The sequence below is a fragment of the Xyrauchen texanus genome, chromosome 2 (genome assembly GCF_025860055.1).
Source record: "Xyrauchen texanus isolate HMW12.3.18 chromosome 2, RBS_HiC_50CHRs, whole genome shotgun sequence".
NCBI classification, from domain to species: domain Eukaryota; kingdom Metazoa; phylum Chordata; class Actinopteri; order Cypriniformes; family Catostomidae; genus Xyrauchen; species Xyrauchen texanus.
This window is the reverse complement of record NC_068277.1, coordinates 24581867-24609187: the sequence shown is the minus strand read 5'-3', so window position 1 is coordinate 24609187 and position 27321 is coordinate 24581867. Positions and strand designations below refer to the sequence as shown.

The following is a 27321-nucleotide window of genomic DNA, read 5'->3' as shown; positions in this document are numbered from 1 at the left end:
GCGCGTCCAGCGGCGCTGTAGGCCTTCGCGGTCAGCGAGGATGTTGCTCTACAGGGCCGGGAGGGGAGTACAGAGCGGCCCTGCCAGGTGGTAGGGTTTCCGGGGAATAAGTGGAGCGCAACTGCCCTATCCATCTGGGGAATCGCCGTGTATCCGTGACACGTTCCGCCGTCGAGGGTGGCGAGAGTGGATGAGCAGGTGGCGGTGTGACGAGTGGAGAGGGGTGCTCTCCACGATGACGTCAGCTCATCGAAAAACGGGACCGGGGGGGCGAAGCTGTGAGCGGCGCCCGGACCCCAGGAACCCGTCGTCCAGCAGTGATGGCTGTGGGGAGGATGGAGGGTTCCAATCCTAGCCCACGCTAGCGGCGGCCTGGGAAAGCATGTCGGTCATCTGCGTGTCGGCCTCAGCCTGGGCGTGCAGGCCTGAAAGTGGCAGCCCAGGGGAGTCCTCAGCGTCAGATACCGCGCTCTCCGATGCAGCGGCGAGCTCATCCACTTCGGTCTCAAGAGGATAGGCAGACTGGCTGTGAGGCAAGCCGCTGTTACCTCGAGCACAAACGGGAGTCAACGAGCGTGCCGGGGGGCGGGTAGTCTGAGGGGACGTACCCGGTGTACCCACTGCCATCCCCAAATCGCCTCCATCGCCAACCGCATCGTCCTCAATCCAGTGGGAAGAAGGAGCAATGCGGGGGGCGGCTGGAGTGGCTTGCTTGCATGAACGTTGTCATGGTCATGTTCTCGCAGTGAGAACATGAGCCATGCACAAATGCAGCCTCGGTGTGATCGCTGCCCTCTACCGCATCCAGGAACAACACTTAAAAGGATGTTTTTTTCTAACATAGGGGCACCAGGGGTATTTGCCCAGGGCGCCATACAAGTTAGAACCACTACTGTGTCCAAGAAAGTAAATAGGAGTAAAAACAAAATGCTAATTTAAAAGTACTCAAGAGTTGTTCAAACGTTGGTTCTTGGAGTGGAAGAGAGGAGAACACAGGAATAACTACAGACTTTTAATTAGAGACGTTGGATTGGAAACAAATATCATTCAAGGGATCAATCTAGGAAACAATACCATAAAGAAACAACACAGCACTGCAATACAGATAATGTTAAAGAGGTGTGCAAATTTGCAAAAACGATGTCAGACACTGTAATATGCTCTGGTCCCCTCCCTGCTCGTCGTGGTGACGAGGTTTATAGTAGATTAGTGTCACTGAATGTCTGGATGTCTGAGTGGTGTCTGCAGAATAAAATAGGATTTATAGACAATTGGAAAAGTTTTTGGGGTAGACCTGACCTGCTAAAGAGAGACGGACTCCATCCCTCCAGGGAAGGTGCCGCTCTCCTCTCTAGTAATTTGGCTCACAGACTTAATAATGATATTAATTGACTAAATGGGGCCCAGGTCAGGAAGCAGACAAACTGGTTAATCCGAACGTCTGCTAGCTGCCATGAGACGTCACACAGGTCACATAAACTACAACACATAGAGACTGTATCACCTAGATATCTCATAGAGACTGTGTCTGTTCCCCGAACTACCAAACACAATACCCTCACTAATTCATTTAGAAAAAATTTGATTAAGGTCAAACTTGAACAAAACAAACAAATTAAAAATAAACATCATATAAAAATAGGGCTACTAAACATTAGATCTCTTGCTACCAAAGCACTAATTGTCAATGAAATGATTACAGATCATAGATTGGATGCGCTCTGTTTGACTGAAACCTGGCTTAAACCGGATTAATATATTAGTTTAAATGAAACTACTCCCCCAGGTTATTGTTATAAACATGAACCTCGTCTGAAGGGTCGAGGAGGAGGTGTTGCTACAATTTACAGTGAAGTTTTTGGTGTTACTCAGAGGACAGGATATAAATGTAAGTCTTTTGAACTGATAATGCTTAATGTGACACCGTCAAATACAAATATAAATAAAAAATCTCTGTCGTCCTTTACCCTTGCTACAGTGTATAGATCACCCGGGCCTTATTCAGATTTCCTTAGTGAATTTGCAAATTTTTTATCAGATCTTGTAGTTACTTTAGATAGAGCCTTAATTGTTGGTGACTTCAACATTCACATAGATAATGAAAATGATACATTGGGATTAGCATTTATTGATATTCTCAACTCTCTTGGAGTCAGACAAATTGTAACAGGACCAACTCATCGCCATAATCATACGCTAGATTTAATTCTTTCATATGGAGTTGATGTTGATAATATAGAAATTCTGCAGCAGAGCGATGACATCTCGGATCATTACCTCGTCTCTTGCATGCTGCAATCAGCTAATGTTACTCAATCTACACCACGCTATCGTTCAGGTAGAACTATTCTTTCGACCACTAAAGATAACCTCACTAATACTCTTCCAGATCTATCTCATATACTCAATAAACCCCAAAGCCCAGAAGAACTTGATGAAATAACAAAAAATTTAAATGCAGTGTTCTCTAGCACCCTTGATGTTGTCGCCCCACTTCGATTAAAAGAAAATTAAAGAAATAAGCCCTGCACCATGGTACAATGATCACACTCATGCTCTCAAGAGAGCAGCTCGGAAAATGGAGCGCATGTGGAAAAATACAAAATTAGAAGTATTTCAGGGTGCATGGAAGGATAGTGTCTGTAGCTACAAACACGCACTCAACGCTGCCAGGTCAGCATATTTTAGTAAACTCATAGAAAATAACCACAACAATCCTAGATGTTTATTCAGTACTGTGGCTAAATTGGTTAGGAATAAAGCCTCAACCGAACCAGATATTACGTCACAGCTCAAGAGTAATGACTTCATGAATTTCATTACAGATAAAATTGAAATAATCAGAAATAAAATTGGAATTATGCAATCATCTGTCATAGCACCTCAGAAAACAGTGTCGAATAATTTCCCTCATGTGCAACTTCAATCCTTCAGCTATCATAGGTCATGAAGAGCTAACAAAACTTATCGAAACATCAAAAGCCACAACTTGTTTGTTAGATCCTATACCAACTAAGCTCTTAAAAGAGGTATCTCCTGTAATATCAGAACCTCTTCTTAATATCATTAACACCTCGCTACGCTTAGGACATGTCCCAAGAAACTTTAAAATGGCAATTATCAAACCGCAAATTAAGAAGCCACAACTTGATCCTGGAGAACTGGCTAATTATAGACCGATTTCAAATCTCCCGTTTATGTCAAAAATACTAGAAAAGTTAGTATCCTCCCAAATATGTTCATTTCTACAGAGAAATAGTATATATGAAGAATTTCAATCAGGATTTAGGCCTCATCACAGTACAGAGACTGCACTTATCAGAGTTACAAATGACTTGCTCTTATCATCTGATCGCGGCTGCATTTCTCTTCTAGTGCTTTTAGATCTTAGTGCTGCATTCGACACGATAGATCACAACATTCTCTTGAATAGGCTGGAGAATTATGTTGGAATTTGTGGAGTGGCATTAGCATGGTTTAGGTCATATTTAGCAGACCGCTACCACTTTGTCTATTTAAATGAGGAATTGTCAAACCAAACAAAAGTAAAGTATGGAGTGCCACAGGGATCAGTTTTAGGGCCTCTGCTTTTCTCCATGTATATGCTTCCCCTGGGAGATATTATCAGGAATCGTGGAATAAGTTTCCACTGCTATGCTGACGATACACAACTTTATATTTCTTCAAAACCTGATGAGATTTCACAATTCTCAAAAATAGCAGAGTGTATCAATGAAATAAAAGATTGGATGGCCAGAAATTTCCTTCTACTCAATTCTGACAAAACAGAGGTTCTAATTATTGGACAAAAAAACTCTAAAAATAAGCCACTAAAATATAATTTGACTCTAGATGGATATACTGTTACATCATCTTCAACAGCAAAGAACTTAGGTGTTATATTTGATACCAATCTGTCCTTTGAAAATCAAATTACAAATGTTTGTAGAACAGCATTCTTCCACCTAAGAAATATTGCTAAATTAAGGCATATGCTCTCGGTTGCTGATGCCGAAAAACTAATTCATGCGTTCATGACCTCAAGACTAGATTATTGTAATGCATTACTGGGAGGATGTCCAGCAAGATCAATAAATAAACTTCAATTGGTTCAAAATGCAGCAGCCAGATTGCTGACGAGAACCAAGAAATATGATCATATTAGCCCCATTTTATCATCGTTACATTGGCTACCTGTTAAATTCCGTATTGATTTTAAAATTCTGTTAACTACGTACAAAGCTTTGAATGGTCTAGCTCCACAGTACTTAAGTGATCTTCTAACACGCTATATTCCAACACGTTCATTAAGATCGCAAAATTCTGGCCTATTAATAGTTCCTAGAATATCAAAATCCACTAAAGGAGGAAGATCCTTTTCATATTTGGCTCCTAAACTATGGAATAGTCTCCCAAACACTGTTTGAGATGCAGACACACTCTCTCAGTTTAAGTCTAGACTAAAGACTCATCTATTTAGCCAGGCATACACCTAATTTATCCCACAATTAGGCTGCTTTAGTTGGGTCTGCCGGAACCAGAAACCAGAAACACTGAGCATGATCTCTAACTCTGCAATAAATTCAATGGCATCTACGCTTACATCTTTTTATTTGTTTCCCTGTCTCAACCTCGGGACTCCTATCCTGAGGTCACCAGAACCGGCTGGATCCAGCACCATTCCTGCTTCATGTTGGACTCCACTGCTACATGTCGCAGAATGATGATGACTAAATGCAGCCGGTGCCAGCCAAACATCACTTAAATCTATTATGACGGACTTCAGAGGATGAAATTATGCCAACTCCAACCTGCATCACCTCTGTCTATTTATGGACTACGATCCTGAAATGAAATGCTTAGACTAACAATTGCCAACAAAAGCCTTCATCAGCCAATTAACAAGGACAATTGCATCTATGTGAACTTCTGCAATTAATCAAGATGGACTTCAAAGACTTTGGTCATTAATCTTACAGTTCAAACACAATCTATGTTTAATCAATGACCCTTATCACTTAGTTTAATAATTTTAAACCATGATTTTACCTATACATAATTAATATTTACATTACATTCATAATGTTAGCCAGAGGGGAACTGGCCCCCACAGTGAGTATGGTTTCTCCCAAGGTTATTTTTCTCCATTAATCTACATCTTATGGAGTTTTGTGTTCCTTGCCACAGTCGCCTACAGCTTGCTCACTGGGGTTATTAATACAATTATAATTTAATTATTTACAAACACTATTAAAATTCGTATTTTATCTAAATTACACAATGATGATTAATCGACTTTATAGACATTACAGTTCTTATCGTCTGTTAATGCTAATATTCTGTAAAGCTGCTTTGAAACGATGTGTGTTGTGAAAGGCGCTATACAAATAAAATTGACTTGACTTGACTTGACAAGAACTGACAAAGGAATGGACAAAAATGGAGGATATTTATACAAAATCTGCTAATGAAGAAATGGAGGAAAGGTGAGGGAGAGCAGGAACAGATGCTAATGAGGAGGGCAGTAAATTCTGGGAGATGTAGTCCGGGGAAACCCATAGATGGATGAGTAGAGTAGAATGATGCAGAAGGTGAATAAGGATCCAAGGAAGATGAACAGGATGCCTGGGGGGCAGCTTGAGGGCTGGGAATGGATCTGGGGTCCTGGGAGGCTGCCACAGAGTGGGGACAAGAGGTCTCTATGGCGGAGCCGGAGATGGGTACGGAGAAGGAGCCACAGGAGGATGGAGGATTTGGGTCTCAAGAGGAGGAACTGGAGGAGGAGCTGATGTAGCCACAGGAGGATCGGGGAGTTGAGACATACGTGGTGGAGACCGTGGTGGAATTCGCAGAGCTGTTGGAGATTCAGGGATTGAGGGTTGAGCTGTATGAGACACAGAGGGCGGAGCCAAGGAAGGGTCGACGGAGGCAAGTTGAGCTGAGAGAGGCTTGACGAAGGCAGGCGGAGCCTGGAGAGGCTCGACAAAGGCAGGCGGAGCCGTGGAAGACCCAGGGGTTGGACCCATGGAACGCAGAGCCATGAGAGGCACGAGGGGCAGAGCCATGGAGGGCAGAGCTGTGGGAGGCTCGAGGGGCGAAACCATGGAAGGCAGAGCCATGGGAGGCTCGAGAGGCAGAATCACGGAAGGCGGAGCGTTGGAGGTGGCACCATGGAAGGCTTGAGGGGCGGGGTCACGGAAGGTGGAGCCAAGGAAGGTGGAGCTGCGGAAGGTTAGAGGGACGAGGCTGCAGAAGGCTCGAGGAACGAGGCCTTAGAGGGCTCGAGGTACGAGGCCGAAGAGGGCTCGAGGTACGAGGCCGAAGAGGGCTCGAGGGACAAGGCCGTAGAGGGCTCGAGGGATGAGGCCGTGAAAGGCTCGAGGGATAAAAGCAGAGTCTTGGGGGGATCGAAGGCAGAGTCCGTGGCAGGCTTGTGGCTAAGAGTCGAGGAAGGCTCGGGGCGAAGCGCAAAGGAAGGCTTGGGGCTAATAGCCGTGGAAGGCTCGGGGCTGAGAGCCGTAGATGACTGGGAACTGACTCCCATGGTAGAAAGTTCAGGCAGAGACTGGGGATCGACCTATGTGGTTGTGAGCATGGGCAGAGACTGGAGATTGACCTCCGTGGTCGTGAGCATGGGCAGAGACTGGGGAACGACTTCCATGGTCATGAGCACAGGCAGAGACTGGGGAATAACCTCCATGGTAATGAGCTCAGGCAGAGACTGGGGAATGACCTCCGTGGTCGTGAGCACAGGCAGAGACTGGGGAACGACCTCCGTGGTCATGAGCACTGGCAGAAACTGGGAATGACCTCCGTGGTCATGAACACAGGCAGAGACTGGGGAACGACCTCCGTGGTTGTGAGCACAGGCAGAGACTTGGGAACGACCTCTGTGGTAGTGAGCACAGGCAGAGACTGGGGAATGACCTCGGTGGTCATGAGCACTGGCAGCGACTGGAGAGAAGGTGTTCTTTTCCTTCTCCTCTTCCGTCCAGCAGGCAACATGGTTACGGGGATGGTCGAGGATACAGGCATTGGCTTCAAGATGGTCGAGGTTACAGGCCTTGGCTCTGGGATGCTCGAGGCTACAGGCATTGGCTCTGGTATGGCCGAGACTACAGGCACTGGCTCTGGGACGTCGAGACTACAGGCATTGGCTTTGGCTCGTAAACAGTGTCAGGCAGGGGCACTGGCTAGTTAACCGTGGCAGGCATGGGCACTGGCTCATTAACCATGGCAGGCAGGAAGCAAGGAGCCGTGGAAGGCGTGGAGCAAGGAGGCGGCATGGGTTTCCCGCCATAACCCACAATGTGATGGGAGAAAGCTGGGAGAGGAGTCACCTTCTCTGTCATACATGTTGATGCAGGTGAGGGGTAATGGAGGTTGAGCTTGACTGGGATATAGTCCGCAAATCTCACCTCTCCCAATTTTTCAGGTGGGCTGTTAGTGCTTTTTTTGCAAAGGAAGCGTCTGTCCCGTTCAAGTCAATATTAAAGCATACAGACCCTCCATTAAATGGAACAGGATATGAAGATGTGTGAAAGCTTATAAACAAGGGTTTATCACTGGAACCATCCACAAACCATATCAAGTTTCATCTTGCCAAGACCTTAAGTTTACTCTCTGTGGGTTTCAAGGCTGCCAATCCTGGATTATAGTACCCCCTGGAAGATGAAGTCTGGAGGACAGGTCTGAATCTAAGAGAAGCATTTTAAGGGCATCCGGGTCCACTGCGACTAGAGGATGCCTGGTGATGGACAAATCTGACATATCCAGTTTTGCCTTGAGACTTGAGACAAAGTCATCAAAACTCTAAGAAGTCCCACAAAGAGACAGAACAACTAAACAGTTAAATAGCATTATAGTAAAGCTAAAAAGGTGATGAAGGGGAGTCAAGGACTAAGGACGAGAATGAGACTGAATTTGTCACAGTGAGACATAGGTAGACCTCCATGGAGACAACTAGTGTAGGTTAAATGGAAAGGATAAATAAGTGACAGCACAACTTAAACATCATAGTAGTCTTTCTCATTTTATAAATGGTGCCACATCACTAATATGGCCTTGACCATAAATGGTGCAATGGAATATACAAGAACTTTTTAGCATGCAAAGAAAAGGCACCAAAGCCTAGATTACATTACTTTAGTGGAGCAAAGAATCCTTTTCAAGACAAAAATTAGCTTAGCTTTTATGTATGAAATCCTTTGAAACATTATATTCAAGTTTTATTAATATGGTTTGAAAATCTGGAAAGCTTTCCGAGGTTCAAAGTGCAGTAAATCAAATGACTAATTAAATAAGTAGAGACTTATGCACAAGCCCTGCCACAGCTTTGTTACATTATGTATAGAATAAGGGAGTGTGTCAGCAAAATAACAAAATATAAGAAACACAGAGGTTAGAAATGCAGATCATTGGAAAATTATCGCTCATGAACACACTATGCTGATTATTAGATTTTCTCTAATATCTTTTCAACTTTATTTTCAAATTTAAATCTGGAAAAAGTCTAAAGTTACTTGTATATGTTGTCAAAAAACAATTTCAGAATGTTTTTGTCAGAAGAATATTCTCAAAAATTAAATTAAATGCAATCTTTTCCAAATTTAACTTACCCTTCTTGCGAACAGTGTGAACTAGCTCAGTTTTTCAGGCCCTGGGTCATCTCCTCTGGGTGAGGCGCTTAGTCTTCACATTAGGGTAGATCAGGGGCGTCACTAGACGCCTTTTACTGGGGTATGTGCCCCAGTATAAATCTGCTGTGCCCCAGAAAAATCTCAAGTTTGAGTTTTATCTATTTACTTTATTTGTCAGTGCATTCATGTAGATTGATAATCCTGGAAAAAAGAAATAGATCTATCTAAATGCAACGCAGTAACCCACCCAATAAACGTTTGTAAAAGTAACGCAGTTTAACCGAAAGCACAAATCTGATGCATGCGTGCAGAAATCCATGTCCGTGCGGCGTGCGCCTGTGCACTTGCTATAACCAAAGCTACTGCAGTGCGCACATCCACACACACAAGACATGGGGTCAGTTGCACCAGCTATACATACGTTACAACTTAGCCTAGTTGTGGTGTAAATGGGCACTAAGTCACAACTTAAGCACTATTAAATATTTGAGCATTGCACCATTAAACTTAGGTAGAATGTAACCCTACATATGAACAAAATATTTAATATTTAATATTTAAACCTCCGACCAGGAGTAATGGTTGGAATAAAAAAAAGCAGACTCATTTAATGACATCAATGAGTTCATGTTTTGCATGATAGTCATCAATAATTTGGACATATAATGACCGGCTCTTCAGCATGAAACTGTTCAAACGGTGCAGTTTTCAGGGTGCATCGTCTGGTATCAAGTGTCAACATATACAAAATATATAAGCTATTAAAATGAATAAATGTCTATTTTTCCAGCCTTTGTATTAGCCTTTATTTATCACCCCTTATTTATTTTAGATACAGTTCCTATATATAGTTATTTGCAAAGTGCAAATATACTATTTATTAAATCTTGTTTTATTATGCATCATCTTTTAATGGGGATATAATGTATTACAGCTGACAGTTATGTGAGCAAACAAGGTTTGAACATCAACAGTAGCGAGATATAACTGAAAGTCACAGCTTTTTAACACTTCGGTGTACAAATTTGAAGGCTGTTTATTGTATCAATACAGGTAAACGTCCTATTATGCGAGTACACATTACTTTATGGAGAGTTTACAACCTACTAGTTAACTCTTGCCTTAAGAACAGGTGGCGCAATCAAATTAAGCACCGACTTAGTTACAAAATAACTAATAAGCCCTTAGTGTGAACTTAACGTCCTAACTTACGCACAGCTGGTTCAACCCTACCCAGGTGTCGGCACGCAAGTCAGCATATATGTCCATCTACATTTGTTTGACAGAAACACACATGTCTGTGTATAAACAAGACTTTCACCATTGCACTTATGTACAATTTGAATTTTCTTCAAATCCAACTGCTTGATTTGTGTTACATTTTCTAATCATTTTCAATCTGAATCTTTGTGTAATCTGTTTTATTTATCTTCTATTCATTAATGTTAGATGTTATTTTAAGAAATGCATCAACAGTGTGAATAATATATCACATCAACAGCTAACCTAATTATTTATTAAACTGTAACAACAAAAATAAGTTTGGCAATATTGTTTGATTTGAACTTCTTGATTCAGAAGGCCTTTTGTGGAATTCCAGCTACCTTTTACATCCCTTTACATAATATTACACATAAGCTTATAATACAGTGTGTTTGTGTGAGTGTGTGTGTATACGATAGTGTTTGTACATTTACTTGAGCTTGACATAAAACTTAAGAAGATAAAGCTACAGCTGATGTGTGTAGTTTTTTCTAAGATAGATGAGTATTCTGGGGTCTGTTTGAAAGTGATTATTATTTTAGTAATTCTGTTTGGTGAACCTAGTGGCACAGATATAATATAATTTTGCCTTAAAAGAATAGCTCACCCTAAAATGAAATATCTGGCATAATTTACTCACCTTCATGTTGTTCCAAATTTCTATGACTTTCTTTATGTGAAACACAAAAGAAGTTGTATTAATGAATACCGTGGAATATCTTTTTGATGCAATGGCAGTGTATATTGCCTCACTTTAATGCTTAAAATGAATCAAAATTATCATTGAATTTGTCCTTGTGAATTCTGTCATATTGCTAATTTTCTAAAGGCATACAATAGGTATTGGTGAGAAACAGCCCAAAATTTAAGTAATTTTTCTGGGAAAATCGAAATGTCTGTTAATGAGCACCAAGAGAAGCTTGTTCACAGTTCTCCCAATTCTTACCTATTGTACAGTATGTCTTCCGAATACCTGGAATATGATGCAAGGGCCGCCGCATGGACTACTTTTTTAATACTTTTGGGTCATTTTAAATCTTTAAAGTGAGACATCCATTGCAATTATAACTAAAAGATGGTCCGCAATATTCATTCAAACGTCTCCTTTTGTGTTCCATATAAAAAGTTAAATCATACAGGTTTCAAACGCCATGATCATGAGTAAATTATGACCGCATTTTCCTCTTTGGGTAAGATTTTTCACCATAAGATTCACGCCATTGGTGTCTGAATGTGAACGTGAATGTGTGTGTGAATGGGACACAGTGTAAAGCATTTTGGTAACCTCTATGATTAAAAAAGGTGCTATATAAGTGCAGACCATTTAACATTTACCATGTTACATTAAAGGAATAACCTTTAATGATTATACTGGAAATTACATGTTAATATAACAAAACATGCATGTAACACAACTTGCAAAATATATCAATGCTAATAGAATTCCCTGATTCTTCTGACATAAGTTACACACAAGATAAAGCTCAAATTCAGAAGTCACATGCAGTCTACCAAACCTTTTTATTATTGTATATTGTATATATTACCAGCTTTGTATGTCTTCTTGCTATAATTACTACTCTAGCTGGCTTAGTCAACCAGGAGTGATAGTGATCAGGAAGGTAGTCATTGCCCTTATATATGTCTTCTAACATAGCCATCACGTCATCATAGTCCTCTGGTCTGGCCAGGCAGAATGTCAGGCCATCACTCACACCCACACAAAGAGATTCTGTTGTTACTTCTGCACAGGTTGACTGCTGATTTAAAGCACAAGTCTTTCTGTGTGCAAATCTTGTTGCCATAGCGGAAAAAATTTAGTAAAGCATTTAACAAATTACAATAAAACAGATGATACAAGTAATTATATTCTGCTGCAATCATAAATATTGTAATAGGACACAGTGCAATCTATGTAACATTAGAACTAAGCCTACATGTGACCAAATTTATTTAGCAGCTCATAAGTGTTTTTGGAGTTACTTCAACTATGAAAATGTTGGCAACACGGAGTAGGTTTACGAGTAAAAAACAAACAATGTAATTCTGGATGATTTGCTATTGAAGAGGACAGGAAGAGTCCTTCATATGAACTACTTGATACTGCTTCGTGTAGTGGTCTAAAGCACATAACTGGTAAACTGGTAATCAGAAGGTCGCTGGTTCGATCCCCACAGCCACAACCATTGTGTCCTTGAGCAAGGCACTTAACTCCAGGTTGCTCCTGGGAGATTGTCCCTGTAATAAGTGTACTATAAGTCGCTTTGGATAAAAGCGTCTGCCAAATGCATAAATGTAAATGTAAATTAATCAGTAACGCAAATTAGGTGAAATACGTTTGCAAGTTATGTCGCACAATAATCTCCACACAAACTAAAAGCAACTTGCATTGTCAACCTTCCTTGTCAACTTTAATACGTTTAAGATTCATTCTGTCATGTAGTGTTTGTTACGCAAATGTGTTTGATAGCAGTAAACAATACTTAAATCGTGACTTGTGTGAATCTGACGTTCTTTTCCAGAAGACAGTCAGGTTCCGTGTGACAAATTCCATCTCGACCGAACATGGACTTCACTCTAGAAGGCTTGTAACACTTTAGAGTAAGAATCATTCAATCTTTACATAGTCTGAACGTCGTTTTCTTGCGTTACGTCTTAGGTCAAAAACAATTTCAACAAACGCATAAAGGGGGTATAGTTCAATAGTGGACACATTGTTCTTCTTTGTGACGTCCCCTGTCCATTTGGTGAAACCCATATAAATAATATAACACTTCATTTTCTTTGCAATATAAACACCGAAACAAATGAAGAAGACTCCTTGTTTCAAAATAGTATCGTGTCCCCACCAAGCGGATAAAACGCGGAATTACTATTGTATGTTTAATTCTGTGTAATGTACCTAAATGAATGGTCAACTTGTGCAACAATATGACTACAAAGAGTTTTATGTTCAAAGAATAAAAGAAAGCCTACAACCTCAGGCAGGAAATACAGAACCCAATAAGAGATACAATAAAATAAGTCAATTCTTACATTGTTGTTAATATGGAAGTGCCAAACATGTCTCTTGCAATACATATTAATGATCACAAAAAGTTCGATTCCCTTCGAGTTTACTTATATTGAATGTTATGTTTTACATACAAGATGCAAGTGTTTTTCTTAAAAGGAACACAAAATAGAGCCTAGAAAATGAAAGTAATCCTTTTATATATTTTATATATATAAGGATTATATTCATATATATATATATATATATATATATATATATATATATATATATATATATATATATATATACATATATATATATATATATATATATATATATATATAATACAGTCTTCTTTACACCATTTACTTTACCTCAATGACTCAAAGTCTGGAATATAGAACTTAATATTAGCAAACTATAGATTTGGCAAGTCGTTTAGGACATCTACTTTGTACATGACATGAGTATTTTTTCCAACAATTGTTTACAGACAGATTGTTTAACTTTTAATTGACTATATCACAATTCCAGTGGGTCAGAAGTTTACATACACTAAGTTAACTGTGCCTTTAAGCAGCTTGGAAAATTCCAGAAAATAATGTCAAGTCTTTAGACAAATACCCAATCAGCTTCTGATATGAGGTGTACTGAATTGGAGGTGTACCTTTGGATGTATTTTAAGGCCTACCTTCAAACTCAGTGCATCTTTGCTTGGCATTATGGGAAAATCAAAAGAAAAACTATTTGTTCATCCTTGGGAGCAATTTCCAAATGCCTAAAGGTGATACGTTCATCTGTACAAACAATAGCACGCAAGTATAAACACCATGGGACCACGCAGCCATCATGCTATTCAAGAAGGAAATGCATTCTGTCTCCTAGTGGTGAATGTAGTTTGGTGCGAAAAGTGCAAATCAATCCCAGAACAACAGCAAAGGACCTTATGAAGATGCTGGAGAAAACATGAAGACAAGTATATATATATCCACAGTAAAACGAGTCCTATATCGACATAACCTGAAAGGCTGCTCAGCAAGGAAGATGCCGATGCTCCAAAACGGCAATAAAAAAGCCAGACTACAGTTTGCAAGTGCACATGGGGACAAATATTTTATTTTTGGAGAAAAGTCCTAAGGTCTGATGAAATTTTTTTTTAACTGTTTGGCCATAATGACCATTGTTATGTTTGAAGGAATAAGGGTGAAGCTTGCAAGCCGAAGAACACCATCCCAACCATGAATTATGGGAGTGGCAACATTATGTTGTGGGGGTGCTTTACTACAGGAGGGACTGGAGCACTTCACAAAATAGATGGCATCATGAGGAAGGAAAATTATGTGAATATATTGAAGTAACATCTCAAGACATCAGCCAGGAAGTTAAAGTTCAGTTATAAATGGGTGTTCCAAATGGTCCCCAAACATACATGTACCTTCAGTGTTGTGGCAAAATGGTTTAAAGACAACAAAATCAAGGTTTATGTAAACTTCTAACTTCAACTATATATATATATATATATATATATATATATATATATATATATATATATATATATAAAATAGTAATTTTTGCTACTTAAAGATAATCATTTTGGTGTGTCTGGCCCCAAGGTGCTGCCCTCCACATTTCTCTGTGGTAAAAGACTTTGTCCAAGCTGATAATAAACATGTCCCTTATCTGTCATGGTACCTTGAGTCCATGCCTTATTAGGTTGGCCTTGGTAAGACTTCCACAACCGGCCGTAGAAAAGGTCTTCTTTAATCTTGGCATAAAGTTTAGAGGGGTCAAAACCATTTGGAGAACTTTGAGGAGTTGGTGCATCATTTGATTCTTCTGCAAATGTCTGAAGTGAGAGATTTGTATACATGGTATATATTATTTAAAAATAAATTGGCAAAATGCAATATATTAAACTACTACAGTTTTCCTCACACAGTTTCGTAATTTTGTTGCAATCAAGGCCCGTGAGAAAGTGCTTTGCAGAGTAACAGCCACACTTTAACCACAACCATGCATGTTCTTTAGAAAATAACAGGAAACCGAGAGACCTTTAACATAATCACTTATACAATAAAGTGAATTTGAGACTGAAAGGAAATGGCACAGATTAAAACAAAAAGACCATGTTTCCATGTTGCACTGTGCGCATTTCAACTGTAATTCTGTTTGTACTGTATGTACTATATAAAATACATATTGGTACTGAATGTACAGTATCGTTTTAAGGTTTGTATATGTTTCAGTTTATTATTTTAGAAAAATATTAATGATTAACATCACTGATCTACAATGCATGAAAAGTTTAATTATAAGATTAATTAATTTTATAAATTTGTATTCTTTCTTACCTCGGCTGGTAAGTCCGTTGGGTACATGCATATTTCAAAGGACTGCCCCCTGCAAAATGTAGTTTCCCATTACAGTTTAAGAAATGTTTTTGTAAATATTTTTTCAAATGTTTGTAAAATGATACATGAAAAATCATAACATTATTTAATATACAGCTTTTTGCTTTGTTTTTGCTATTCATTGTATAATTTTTATCAAAGATTTTTATAATTGTTTTTGCGTAAATATCTGTGAAATGTGGCATATACCTCTTACAGTTGTTCTTTCTGCATAAATAGAATAGGATTGCCAAGATAAAAAGGGAAAGAATAGAGCCAATGATCATAGCACCTAAACGTCCAAATAATCCCAGTCCCAGTTCTGTTTGTACATAAGTAAAATCTATGACAAAATATATAAACAACATAATTAAGTCAAGAGTCTCAAAGAGATGACAGAATATGCATAGGACTACAAGTGTAAGTTTTACAGTACCTTTTATCATGGAGTGATTGGCATCTTTCTTACTGATATTTGTGCACCGCTCCAGTTTACCCGAAGGAAAGGTTATGAACGCACAACAGATTTGCACACTCTCATTTGAGGCCAATTTAATGAGCAGGGATGATAATGGATGTGGAGGTGATTTACCCTTGATATTTACTTCCTTCTTATTATCATACGATATGTGAATCCCAAAATTTGGATGGAACATGCCCAGTTTTGTGCGATTTGGGCCTCTTTGCATCTCCCAGTTGATCTGAATCATATTCTCTTCCCCTGTAAGGACACATGTAATGTTCTGGTGATCTTCATCTCGAATGTGTCTGATAGATACTTCACTTTTTGATTTGCCTGTTAAAGGACAGGAAAGAAGGACAGGTGCGACAGATGAGAAGTATAATTGAGGATTGAAGGAACTCCTAAAATGATTAAGTAATGAAAATATGGAATACTAAACAAAGCTTCAGGGAATGCCAAATGCTTACATTAAATAGGTTATATTGTGGGGGAAACAAATATTAATTTTTGTGTTGTTACTGAAAAAAAAACTATATTTAATAAAAATGAGTGTAACTGGTAAATCTGTGTGATTGTAAGATTTACTGATAAAATAATACTTCACCTTCTTTGGGTGTCTGAAGCCTTGATACAGTCATTTATTTTATTTTTATTTCAGAATAATTATGGTTGCCATAATTCAAATTCTACTCTTAACAATTTTTTAAAGAGAAGAATTATCAAAGCATGTTGATACCACAAGCTATATTTAGGGAAAGAAACATAGCCAACTCTCTTGGTCTGAAGATGTGAACCATTATTTGATTTTGTATTTTTAGTCTCTTTGTAACAGAGAAGTAAGTTTATTACTCCTTTGATAAATAAAAGGATCAATTCATAAATAAATTGTAGAAAAATAAATTAATGCATTCGAAAATTGGTGGATACAGTAAAATATTAAATTAATCATTAACATTGATAAAACTCATTAAATAAAATAAATCAAAATATGCTACAAAATGAACTAATGAATACAAAGATATAATACAACTGAAAAGTATTGTAATAAAATCATTATAAATATATTTTGGTCACACTTAGGTTACAATAAGGTTCTATTTGTTAACATTAGTTAATGGATTAGGTTTCATGAACTAACAAGTAACAATGTTTTTTTACAGCATTTATTAATCTTTGTTAATGGTAGTTAATAAAAACTGTTCATGGTTGGTTCATGTTCATTCATAGTGCAATAACTAATGATAACATATACTGTACAACTATTGATTAGGATTAGGGTACAACGGAGCTAAAGGCCTCCGGGGGTAAAAGGTACATTTTATTTTATTTTCTCCCAAAACAAAACAACCAAAATATTTCCCTGTTACTTTGCACTGCAAATTTTTCATGAACCATGAGATATTGCATGCAGTGTCTAGCATTTGATTTTGAGGTCATAATATCAGATCTAATATTATTATCATTTAATCATGCAAATATATTTAGCTAATTAAAATCCCAAATATACTTATTTGTCATTTTCAGTTTTGTTCAAGGTGATTATATAAAACATTTCCAATAAGTGATAGGACAGTGTTTGGTCCATTCTGTTGAATGTGTCGGACCAGACAGCTCAAAATATTATTTTCAAAATAATAAAAATTTAATGTTTGAATGTTTTAAAAAGCCCCTCTGTTACAGTGGCTAAAAGCCTCTGTGAAACACATTGTTTTTCTTAAGTGGTGGGAATAGATAAAGGGGCTCACATCAACTAATCCAATCCAATCACAATGGAGATTAATTTGTTTATAGAATACTTGAGATGTTATGTAATGCCAAATGTGATTGAAATTAACAGAAAATGGTTAACCCTTTTCTGAAGAAGGTATTTTGAATAAGCATTATATTAATTTGCTACTCAAAAAAAGCATCTTGCTGTTTTAAAAGTATTTGCCTAAATTGACAAATTTTGCCTTGTAACTATTGCCCCTGTATTTACCCTGTATCACTATAACCTCCCTGAGGACCTTTTACCCATTTTTTTTTTAATCTTTAAACAATCTTTAAAAAAAATTAAATCTTGTTTTAAATCTTAAAACCTTTAGTTATCATTTCCTTTCACACAAATGATGTTTCTCTATCATTAATCACTTTGTGACCATAAAAAAGCTAATTTTCCAAGTGTGCCTTTAGCCCCATTGTACCCTACTGTATGTTGAAATTAACATGAACAAAAATTAATAAATGCTGAAAAATTATTGGTCATCGTGTGTTCATGTTAACTAATGTTATGAACAAATGTTTACAAATGGAACATTATTGTAAAGTGTTACCATTTTTATTTGTGCTTTATTATGTGCTATCGACCAGCACAAATAAGGGTCCAAAAGTGAAACAAAAACCAACTTCAAACAAATGAGGCAGATATAGAATTCAACAAACAGCGATATTGATGGCATGTATCTGTGTATGCAGGATGTTATCAATGTAACTGGCATTTGTTGAAGTGTGGAAATGTGGTGAATGCTTGTTTGAGCATTTTTTTGTTTACAGAATCTGAAAACCTGTTATCAGATTAAAGAAATCAAATATTTTGCAATCTATGGTTCGAAATGTAAATTATAAAATGTTTAGCATCCTCTGCTCAAACTGATCCTTAATAATTTTTTGACAATCCATGCAGTTTTCAAATGTACAAATATAAAAAAATTATGTAGAAGTTATTTCTTACTGTTAACAATTACCTGTTTTCAGGAAGACAAGGATTAGAAGAGCACGAAGAAAGTTGGTTCTCATGGCTGCTGAGCTAAACCAACATGGTCTCTCTCTTCTGCATTGTCCTGCTTTGACTTACTTTTTGTTGTATTGTGTGGTTTTACTTGTTTCCTTTTCACACCCGTCCTCTCTTGCTGTCAATATTACCATCAACCATTTTGAATTTGCCTTTTTTCTTCTTCTTCTTTCGTTTTACTTTTCTAGCCAGCTCAGTCAGATCTTTGATCCCCGTAGAAAGGATATGATGGTAAGTGAACTTGAACGTGGGAGTTTCCATCAAGAATGTCTGTCTACTTAGAAATGTGTTGTCACCACATTCAAGTTTAACAGAATAACACTGGTAGTTTCTAAAAACTGTCTGTAAAATTATGCTTACCACGTAAACTGACATGAAACATGAAAAACACTACTAGTGGTAAATTTAAATATCATGAAATTGGAGGGGGAAATTAAAATGTCGAATGGAAACTTTGATGAGTGTCCAAAATAATGGAAATACCTCACAAATATGGTAAAATCAAATACATTAAAAGAATTATGACTGCAAGGGCAGATTCAATCCAGTTTGAAGTGTTGCCATAATAGTCTTCAATTGTAAGTGATTTCTTGCCCACCCAGAAATGGAACACAGAAGTTAAAGAATATTACTAGAAGGTGACAGCTGAGTAACACTCACAGTCACTTCAGGCTAGGAGTGTAGTGACATTCTAGAGTGGCTATTTATACTGCAGCTCAGTGTTATAATGACAGAGATAGGTCAGAGAGCCAACTAGAAACAAAAGGAAACAATCAAGAAAATGAGAAAACCAGGCAAGTTTGTGATTGGATGTTATTAATTGTTCTTTTTCTCATCTATTTTGTAAGTACAATTGACAAGGAAACAAGTTTGTTGACTGAACTGATTTGCATGGACTTGATTAAGAGAAAAGTTGGATGGATTTTAAATGCAATTTTTGGTTGTAAACGTTGTTCCTATGATATTGTGCTTCATGTAATATTGTCATCACTTACTGACACATTTAAATACATCATAAAATTCAGACAACATTTAAGCCCCCTGATAATGACACTCTATTCTGGGCAACTGGTAATCATTAAGAATCTTGTGTCCAAACCAACCACCTGAGTACAGCTCATCCAGGAATCTGTGTGTAATTTTTCATCCAAACACTAGCTGGCAGTAATGTTTATTTTTTAGTTCAAACACTTACTTGTCAAAATGAACTTCCATGATGGCATTCTTTAAGCTGGTTAGTGCTAGTTTGGTGCTGGTAAAGATGTTTGACAGGCTCAGCCATGCTGTTCACCAAAAAAGTGTCTTTCTGGTTAAGCTACTGTAGTTGACAAAGGAATTGTTGCTGGTTAAGATAGTTAAGAAGGCTGCTGGAGACACTAGCACACCAGCATTCAAAACACAACTTGGTCTTTTGAACAGGGGTGTCATGGTTTGGCAGGTTAGCATGGGTAATTTAACGTGCGGCTAGATACTATAACTGCTCCATTTTTTGGGTGAAAAAACACCTTTCTCTGACGGAATCTTTAAGTTTTGGCAAACAACATATAAATGGCAAAAAAAAAAAAAAAATTCTATATGCTGTATTATGTTTTGACATTTACAGATTTTTGGAACAATCTTAATAGAATAAAATGTAATTCCCCGCCCTACCATCAGCCAATCAGCATTGTCAGCCTGTCAGGATGCAATTTTCCTGTGGCTCCAGGGTGATTAGTCACATGGCATTTATTTTCCATGTTGGGTTTGCTTGTATACTTTTCAATAATTATATAGCACTATATATTGGGCATGTGTTGTACATTAAATGAGACATGGGAAGTTAACTCTGTTGCTCAGTATGACTGAAAATCAGAAAATGAGGCATGATGTATGGTGAAAAGGCTTGTGGATCACCCTGACGATTTCTGTTTAGTAGTCATGTGACTCCATATCCAAAATACTGGGATTGCAGGTTTTCGTTGACATGACAATGAAGTTGTAATATTGGAAAAAATCTTTACACAGATAAGGTAAGTAATAACTTTTATCACACTAAAATCACATATATAATGTTTACGTTTTGTGGCTATACTATTTAAATGGTATGTATTTTAATGTTTATGGACTGGTCCTGTTCACTTCCATTGTAAGTGCCTCACTGTTACTGCGATTTTTGCTTTTTTGAAATAAAGGATGGACGAGTCAAAATACTTTTTGTGGGAATCAGCATTATACCCACATGCTCTTAATTAAGCTTAACTTGTACTGAACCCGGAATATTCCTTTAAATCTTTATCCCTGTCTTTCTGCTGAATGGGATTTTCACTCTCAGTAGTTCCTACAACATCAGCAGACATAAAATCACTCAGACAATTTCAATGAATCAAACAACCATTCACATTTTCATTCAGGGATAGCATGGCATTTTATAAGCTGAATTTTAAAAATTTCATTGTAAGTCCATAAACACTTACTTGTCAACATTTTTGTCAATAGCTCCCTTCAATTTGAGCTTTTCAGTACTTGAGAGGCTGTCCATAAGTAAGCCGTAGTGCTTCTGCACAGGTCTGGTCAGTGGCTACAGAAGGCATTGGTTTAGGTTATTGCCAATAATCAAGCTTATATTACTTAATGCAAATATTCAAATACTTTCAGTTCATAGATCTGACTGTTTAAATGATTTGTTCAATAATGTTTTAGCACTGTAAAATGTTGCATATGTTGCCGGTTTATTATGATGAGTCAAATAAAGATTGTGTGAGCCACTCAAAACATTATGTGCATCTCATTTGCTTGCTCACTTCCAAAGAAAATCATAAACTAATTTTAGGATCAACTAGACAGTACACATACAGCTATATTTCCACAATGTATTCAAGATTTGTAAATGTGTGAATTGAGTTCATATATGCATACTAGAAAAGTTTGGACATTTTAAAATGTACAGCAACGGCAAGTAAAACAGACATTTTAGAAGGTCATTTTTGTAAGTGTGTAGGTCGCACTGCCCTCTTTCTACAAAACCACCCTCCATCTTTCTATAAATGGCTATGACCCTAACTTACACCCAGTATACCATGTGTTCATTTGCTCACTCTATATAGCTCTCTTTCACACACATACATACACAAACCTCTACCCTGGTCTGACCCTCAACTAATCCATTTGATTTATTTATGAGCCAATAACATCTGCTCCCCTCAATGACCATTCAGAGCTTTTGAAAGAAATCTTTGGAACCCAGTTGCCTATTCAATTCGTGCTCCTGGAGATCCAACTTCCTGCAGCATGCAGGAACAGTGATCTTAAATATACATATACCCATACATAAATAATTTATTCAGTCAGAGCTTTCTGGCTGAATAAAATCTCACAAATCTATGGAAGGAGAACTTGCTACCATGTTTCTTATGCAGCGGGTACAGTTGCATAAGAAAAGAAGAAAAAAAATTATCTGATAATTTCTCATCAATGTGGACTATATTCTTCAAATTTCCAACAGATATAGAAAGGGTGCTAATATGAATGTGCACACTGAAAAATAGCTCCAACTTGCATGAGAAGGTAAAATAGTCAGAGTTACAACTGTACTCTGTCTACCTATAAAATTGTGTTTGGTGTTTAAAGTGTCATATTGTGTCCCTTATTCTCTTCTGTGTATTCAAAATGCTTCTAAAATTCATTGTTGTTATGAGATTGTGATTTATCAGCTCATCAAGATTTTTTGGTCTTGCATGTTTTGTAATATATCAGCTTTAAGTAATATCTAGAATTAACATTGTCCGTGTTCCTTTGTAGCTTTAATCTAAAATCCTTTCTGCTTGATTATTTCCCTTTCTGTTTTTATTAGACATGTGCATCCTTTATCTGTCTTCCTCTGACCCATTTTCTGTCCCACTGTCTCTCTCTTATGATCTCTCTCTCTCTCCACCCCTCCCCCTTGCCCATCTGTCCGATGGACAGGTGTACATACAGTGTGTGGCATGTGTTTTGTGTGAGTGTTGACTAGCACTGCTTAATGCAGATATATCATAAAAAGAGTATATGCACTGCGCACACACAAACACACATGCAAATGAATTACTTTATTCTTAAAACAGTCTTTCAAACCTCTCTTGACATATTTGTGGAAGTAAGCATGTGGAGGTATAGTTTGTCCAGCAATGCCTCATGCACTGCAGTAGACTGCACTGTAAGACCTCTATTGTCTCTTTGTCATGCTGTTCTATTTACAGTATGATGTTTTGAGCTAGAGATGGCATAAAGCATGTGTATGTGTTTGTTTATATCCGCTCACAACAGCGGCATACAGTAGAGGGCTGAGGGGAGATGTCAGGAAGTGTTGCATAATGCATTTGTACAGCAAAATATCCATCACCCTGCTTTTCTACTTTCTGGATGACATGTGTTTGGTATGTCTACTAAGGGAAAGATGAAGCCACATAGTGTGTATGATCCAGTTTCTCCCACCTCTCCACCTTTAACCTCGCAGCCTTTCCTTTAATATCCCCCTGGAATCAGATCAGGATTGACTTGAATCCCAACCCCCACCCCAACACACACATTCTGACCCCCAAGTCCCCCTCTGCACTGCAGTTTATTATGCTGCACTACACTAGGCTTTCCCATCCCCCTTCCGAATTCTGCATAGCAAGGGATGGAGTTTGGGTAAATTCCACTCTGATGTTGAGATCAGTGCCATTATATAACACACTAAAGACTTCATGTCTTGTTTTATTTGTATCAAGTACATTTTTATTTTTTTAAACCCCATTAGTATTATGTGGGACTATTTTACTTTTCTTTGGATTCACTGATATAATACCTCATCAATGACTCTGTGAAATAATTTTCTTTATAAAATTGACATTTCTGGATGCTGATTGGTCAATTGCCATGCTTTATTCGTGATAAAGCAGTTATGACCTCTTCACCATGCTTCTATTTGTATCTCTGTGCAGCACCCAGAGCTGATCACTATTTTTGTTGCATAGCAACTATTTGTTACTGATAACTGTCAGGGAATACATCTTCTAATGGAAGGGTGGTTTTTAATGATTTTACTTTAAAATAAATAGCCTTTTAAGATGTGTACCCTTAATATTTTTACTGGTAACCATTTTTTTTTAAAAGCAGGCACTAAAGGCTGTGCCATATTGTGAATATAGTCAAGGCTGAAGAAATTGCATGCACTTCAATTTGCGTCATGCCTAACAGCACCTAAATTCACAATATGCAGTAGCATGGCCTGTTGTACCTTATAACTGCAAGGGAATATTTAAAAAAGAAACATTTACCACACTCCTTCAGACAAATCTTTTAGCATTCCTCTCCCAACCCAGCTCTCACCTTTCTTTGGCCATGTCTACACTAATCTGTTTAAGTTTGAGAAGTCCTTTTTCAGGGGCCTGGGTAGCAAGTAAAGATGCTGACTACCACCCCTGGATTCACAAGTTCGAATCAAGGCTGTGCTAAGTGACTCCAGCCAGGTCTCCTAAGCAACCAAATTGGCCCAGTTGCTAGGGAGGGTAGAGTCACATGGGGTAACCTCCTCATGGTCGCTATAATGTGGTTCTAGCTCTCAGTGGGGTGCGTGGTGAGTTGTGTGTGGATGCCACGGAGAATAGTGTGAAGCCTCCACATGTGCTGTGTCTCCACGTAGCGGACTCAACAAGCTATGTGATAAGATGCGTGGATTGACTGCCTCAGACGCAGATGCAACTGAGAATCATCCTCTGCCACCCGGATTGAGGCGAGTCCTCCACCACAAGGAACTAGAGCGCATTGGGAATTGGGGAGAAAATACATTTAAAAAACCCCTCCTTTTTCACTTTCCAAACATCTTTGTTTTCCAAAGTATGTGGTAATGCAGAGCATTTTTGAAAATCTAAAATTTTCAGTGGAGGCTATTGTGGTGTGGATGAGAGGAATAAATGTAGCAAAATCAAAGTGTTTCAAATGAAAATTTATTAAAATGTATTAGTGTGGATGTGGCCTTTGTTATATTTTAGGGTGGAACACTAAGCTTGATTAGTGCAATGCAGTCCAATACAACAAAAAAAAGGCATGTCTATATATATGTGGTTGACTCCCTTCATTAAAAAATGCAAACATTGATTGAAGTGACTGAATAGTCACATAAATGTGCCTCTTCTCAACTTTATGATTCAATTCAGCATAATTAATGATTAAATCTTACTGAGAATTGTATTAGCTGACTTCTATAATATGTCACCAGGGACTAAAAATACAATGTTTTTAATTTTGGTTTGTTCTGAGCAAAAACTGTATTTTTTTGTTATGGTTCAAAAGTTCTGCAGTATCCTTTCCAAATGGTTACCGTTTAGAACAAAATAAAAGAATGGTTAATAATGTTCTTTTAAAATGACAGAACTCTGTGTGAAGGGTTGGTTGAAATACCAATTGCAGTGTTGCCAGATCTCAAAAGAGATGCAAGCAATCTGGTCTGGAAAAACAAGTTCAAAATAAGTCACTTGCCTCAAAATAAACAAAACATTTGCTTTTTTATCTTTATTAATTTATCACAATATAAATCATGATAAGGATACAGTTAATTTAGTTAAGTAAAATTTTAATTAAAAGATTTGCTTCTGAGTCAAATCCCGCAGCATCAAATCTGTGTTAATGCATCATATCGAACAATAATTCAGTGAAGATTCAAAAGCAACTGAGAAAAATACTTTTACATCTAATAATGTTTTCCTTGTATCTGAATTAGCTGTGCAGTATATGTAGTAATTATACATAGATGTAAATGTCTTCATTCACAGAATACGACATCCACAATGGATAAATAGACAAAGAAATGTGTGATCAGCAGTTTCCTTCAGGTTCCAAGCACATGTTTAATTTTTTTGGGCAACATGAAGTGGTGTAGTTCCAAAAATATACTGTGATAAACCCTTTAGTTTCATGAAAAAAAACTATCAGAACAAAATTAACTGGTTATAACCAGTTCCCAGCATTAAAAAATCACTTTGCTCTGGTTTTCAGTTACATTCTGCTAAAAATGTTGTTTGTTTTCATGCCTTGAACTGTTTTTTTTTTTTTTTTGTCCCTGTATGCACTGCCAAAAACCACCAGGTTCTTACATTATGTTGATTTGAATTTGAGGACAAATGACGTTTAATTTTTTCAAACCCATCTTTAGTGGCTCTCCCCATCTATTTGCATAAAGTGGGCAACCATCACCTTAACTGAACATTTAAGATGTTCAAAATAACTGCTGGTCCATAAGAAACATGTATTGTTCTTTTGCATTAGAGCTCGGGAGGTTGAAGTGACAGCTGCTCCTCACATCAGCATAGTTTAGCAAAGCAGCTTCTCACATTCTCCATTTGTTGCTGCCTGATATATATATATATATATATATATATATATATATATATATATATATATATATATATATATATATATATATATATACACATATATACATATACATACACATACATAGCTTTGCCCAGCTGCCATTGTGCTGTTTTTCTTTGCGTAACTCACTCTTTACCATCTTATATCACTCTTCCCCATTTCTGCATATTTGTTGCATAACATTATGTTCTGCCCTGTGCATGTGTTCTCTAGAATACTATGGTGCAATATTTTTTGAGTAATAATGCCCATACTAAAAAATACATTAAATTAAAAATGTTTTTACTTAATTGGTAATATCTTGCCAAGCAAAAAAAAAAAAAAAAAAAAAATGTTAAGTTGCATTGTGCAGTTGTAAGGAGTTTCTACTAGGTGATTAAGGCCTAGCCTAGCAAGTCTTGTCTTGGTATTTGTCAGTAATGTGATTTGTGTACTATTTTCTATTGTAAGTCACTTTTGAAAGCATCTGCTGACTTTCTGCTATTACACATTATTATATATTGTAAAAAATGAAGTGGAAATATACCATTGACCTTTATCCATTTGTAAGAACTAATAATTAAAACAAAACATCTTATCTGAATAACTGTCCTTTAAACTTTAGTTTTTTTTTAATACTTTTGAAAACAACTCACATTGCCCATTAGTAACAATGACTAGATTTTTTAAGGGCTGTAGTAGGGGTTCTTTTTTTTTTTTTTTTTTTGCTTGTTTTTTTTGTTTGTTTATTGCTAAATAGCAGTACAATATACAGTTAGATAGACACACACAGATATCTCTAACACTAGGTTTAGATTAACCATTGGAAAATAAAGCATACTTATTATACTAATACATCAATTCAAAACATCATAGCAAAGATAACACATCTAACTATACTATTTGGAAACATTTTGTTCATCCTGATACTGCATTATAACTACAACAAATAGCTAAAAACTTACCAGTCCCTTAACAAATCCATTTGATCAAAAATATTAGCCACATGTCTTCATATTGAGTTGTAATCTGCTATCTTTTCTCCTTGCAAAGCAATTATTGTTTAGCATATATTGCTATTTAAGTATTCATTACTGTTGTGTTACAATAATAATTACATACACTCTGACAAATTAAACACTATTTTAAAAGGCTAAATGAATGGTAAATTAATACCAGCAAAAATACAACAACAGGGTAACATATACCAAGAAACTTTGCACTTTTGCAGTATAGCAACTATATATTGCAGCCATAACAACCGAGCTGGATTAAAGTAAAAAAAAAAAAAAAAATCCAGTACTTATGAAGGACCTCAATGAAAGATATATAGAATAGAAATACAGATTTCTAAAACCTAACATTCATTATTAGAATTCAAACTTTTGGGAAAAGTCTTGTCAAAGACACTGTCTGCTGAGCTTGTAGTTTTGGTCATGTTTAAAAGGCAA

General features: G+C 37.3%; 2 protein-coding genes across 2 annotated transcripts; both read right to left on the bottom strand.

The window, feature by feature from the left end:
* Positions 1-7414: 7414 nt before the first annotated feature.
* Positions 7415-11779, bottom strand: nat16l (N-acetyltransferase 16, like). Its single transcript, XM_052142786.1, is given in 6 exon segments — positions 7415-7635; positions 7638-7841; positions 8615-8675; positions 8677-8762; positions 10251-10254; positions 11450-11779. Coding segments are annotated over 6 exon segments (834 nt in total). The 5' UTR covers positions 11708-11779.
* Positions 11780-14475: 2696 nt separating this feature from the next.
* Positions 14476-18692, bottom strand: LOC127618066 (uncharacterized). The gene is made up of 5 exons (XM_052090306.1): positions 18474-18692; positions 15724-16083; positions 15498-15630; positions 15249-15297; positions 14476-14743 (listed from the first exon to the last, which is right to left on the bottom strand). Exons 1-5 carry the CDS (start codon positions 18523-18525, stop codon positions 14486-14488), a joined length of 852 nt encoding a protein of 283 aa, XP_051946266.1. The 5' UTR covers positions 18526-18692; the 3' UTR covers positions 14476-14485.
* Between the last annotated feature and the right edge of the window lie 8629 nt (positions 18693-27321).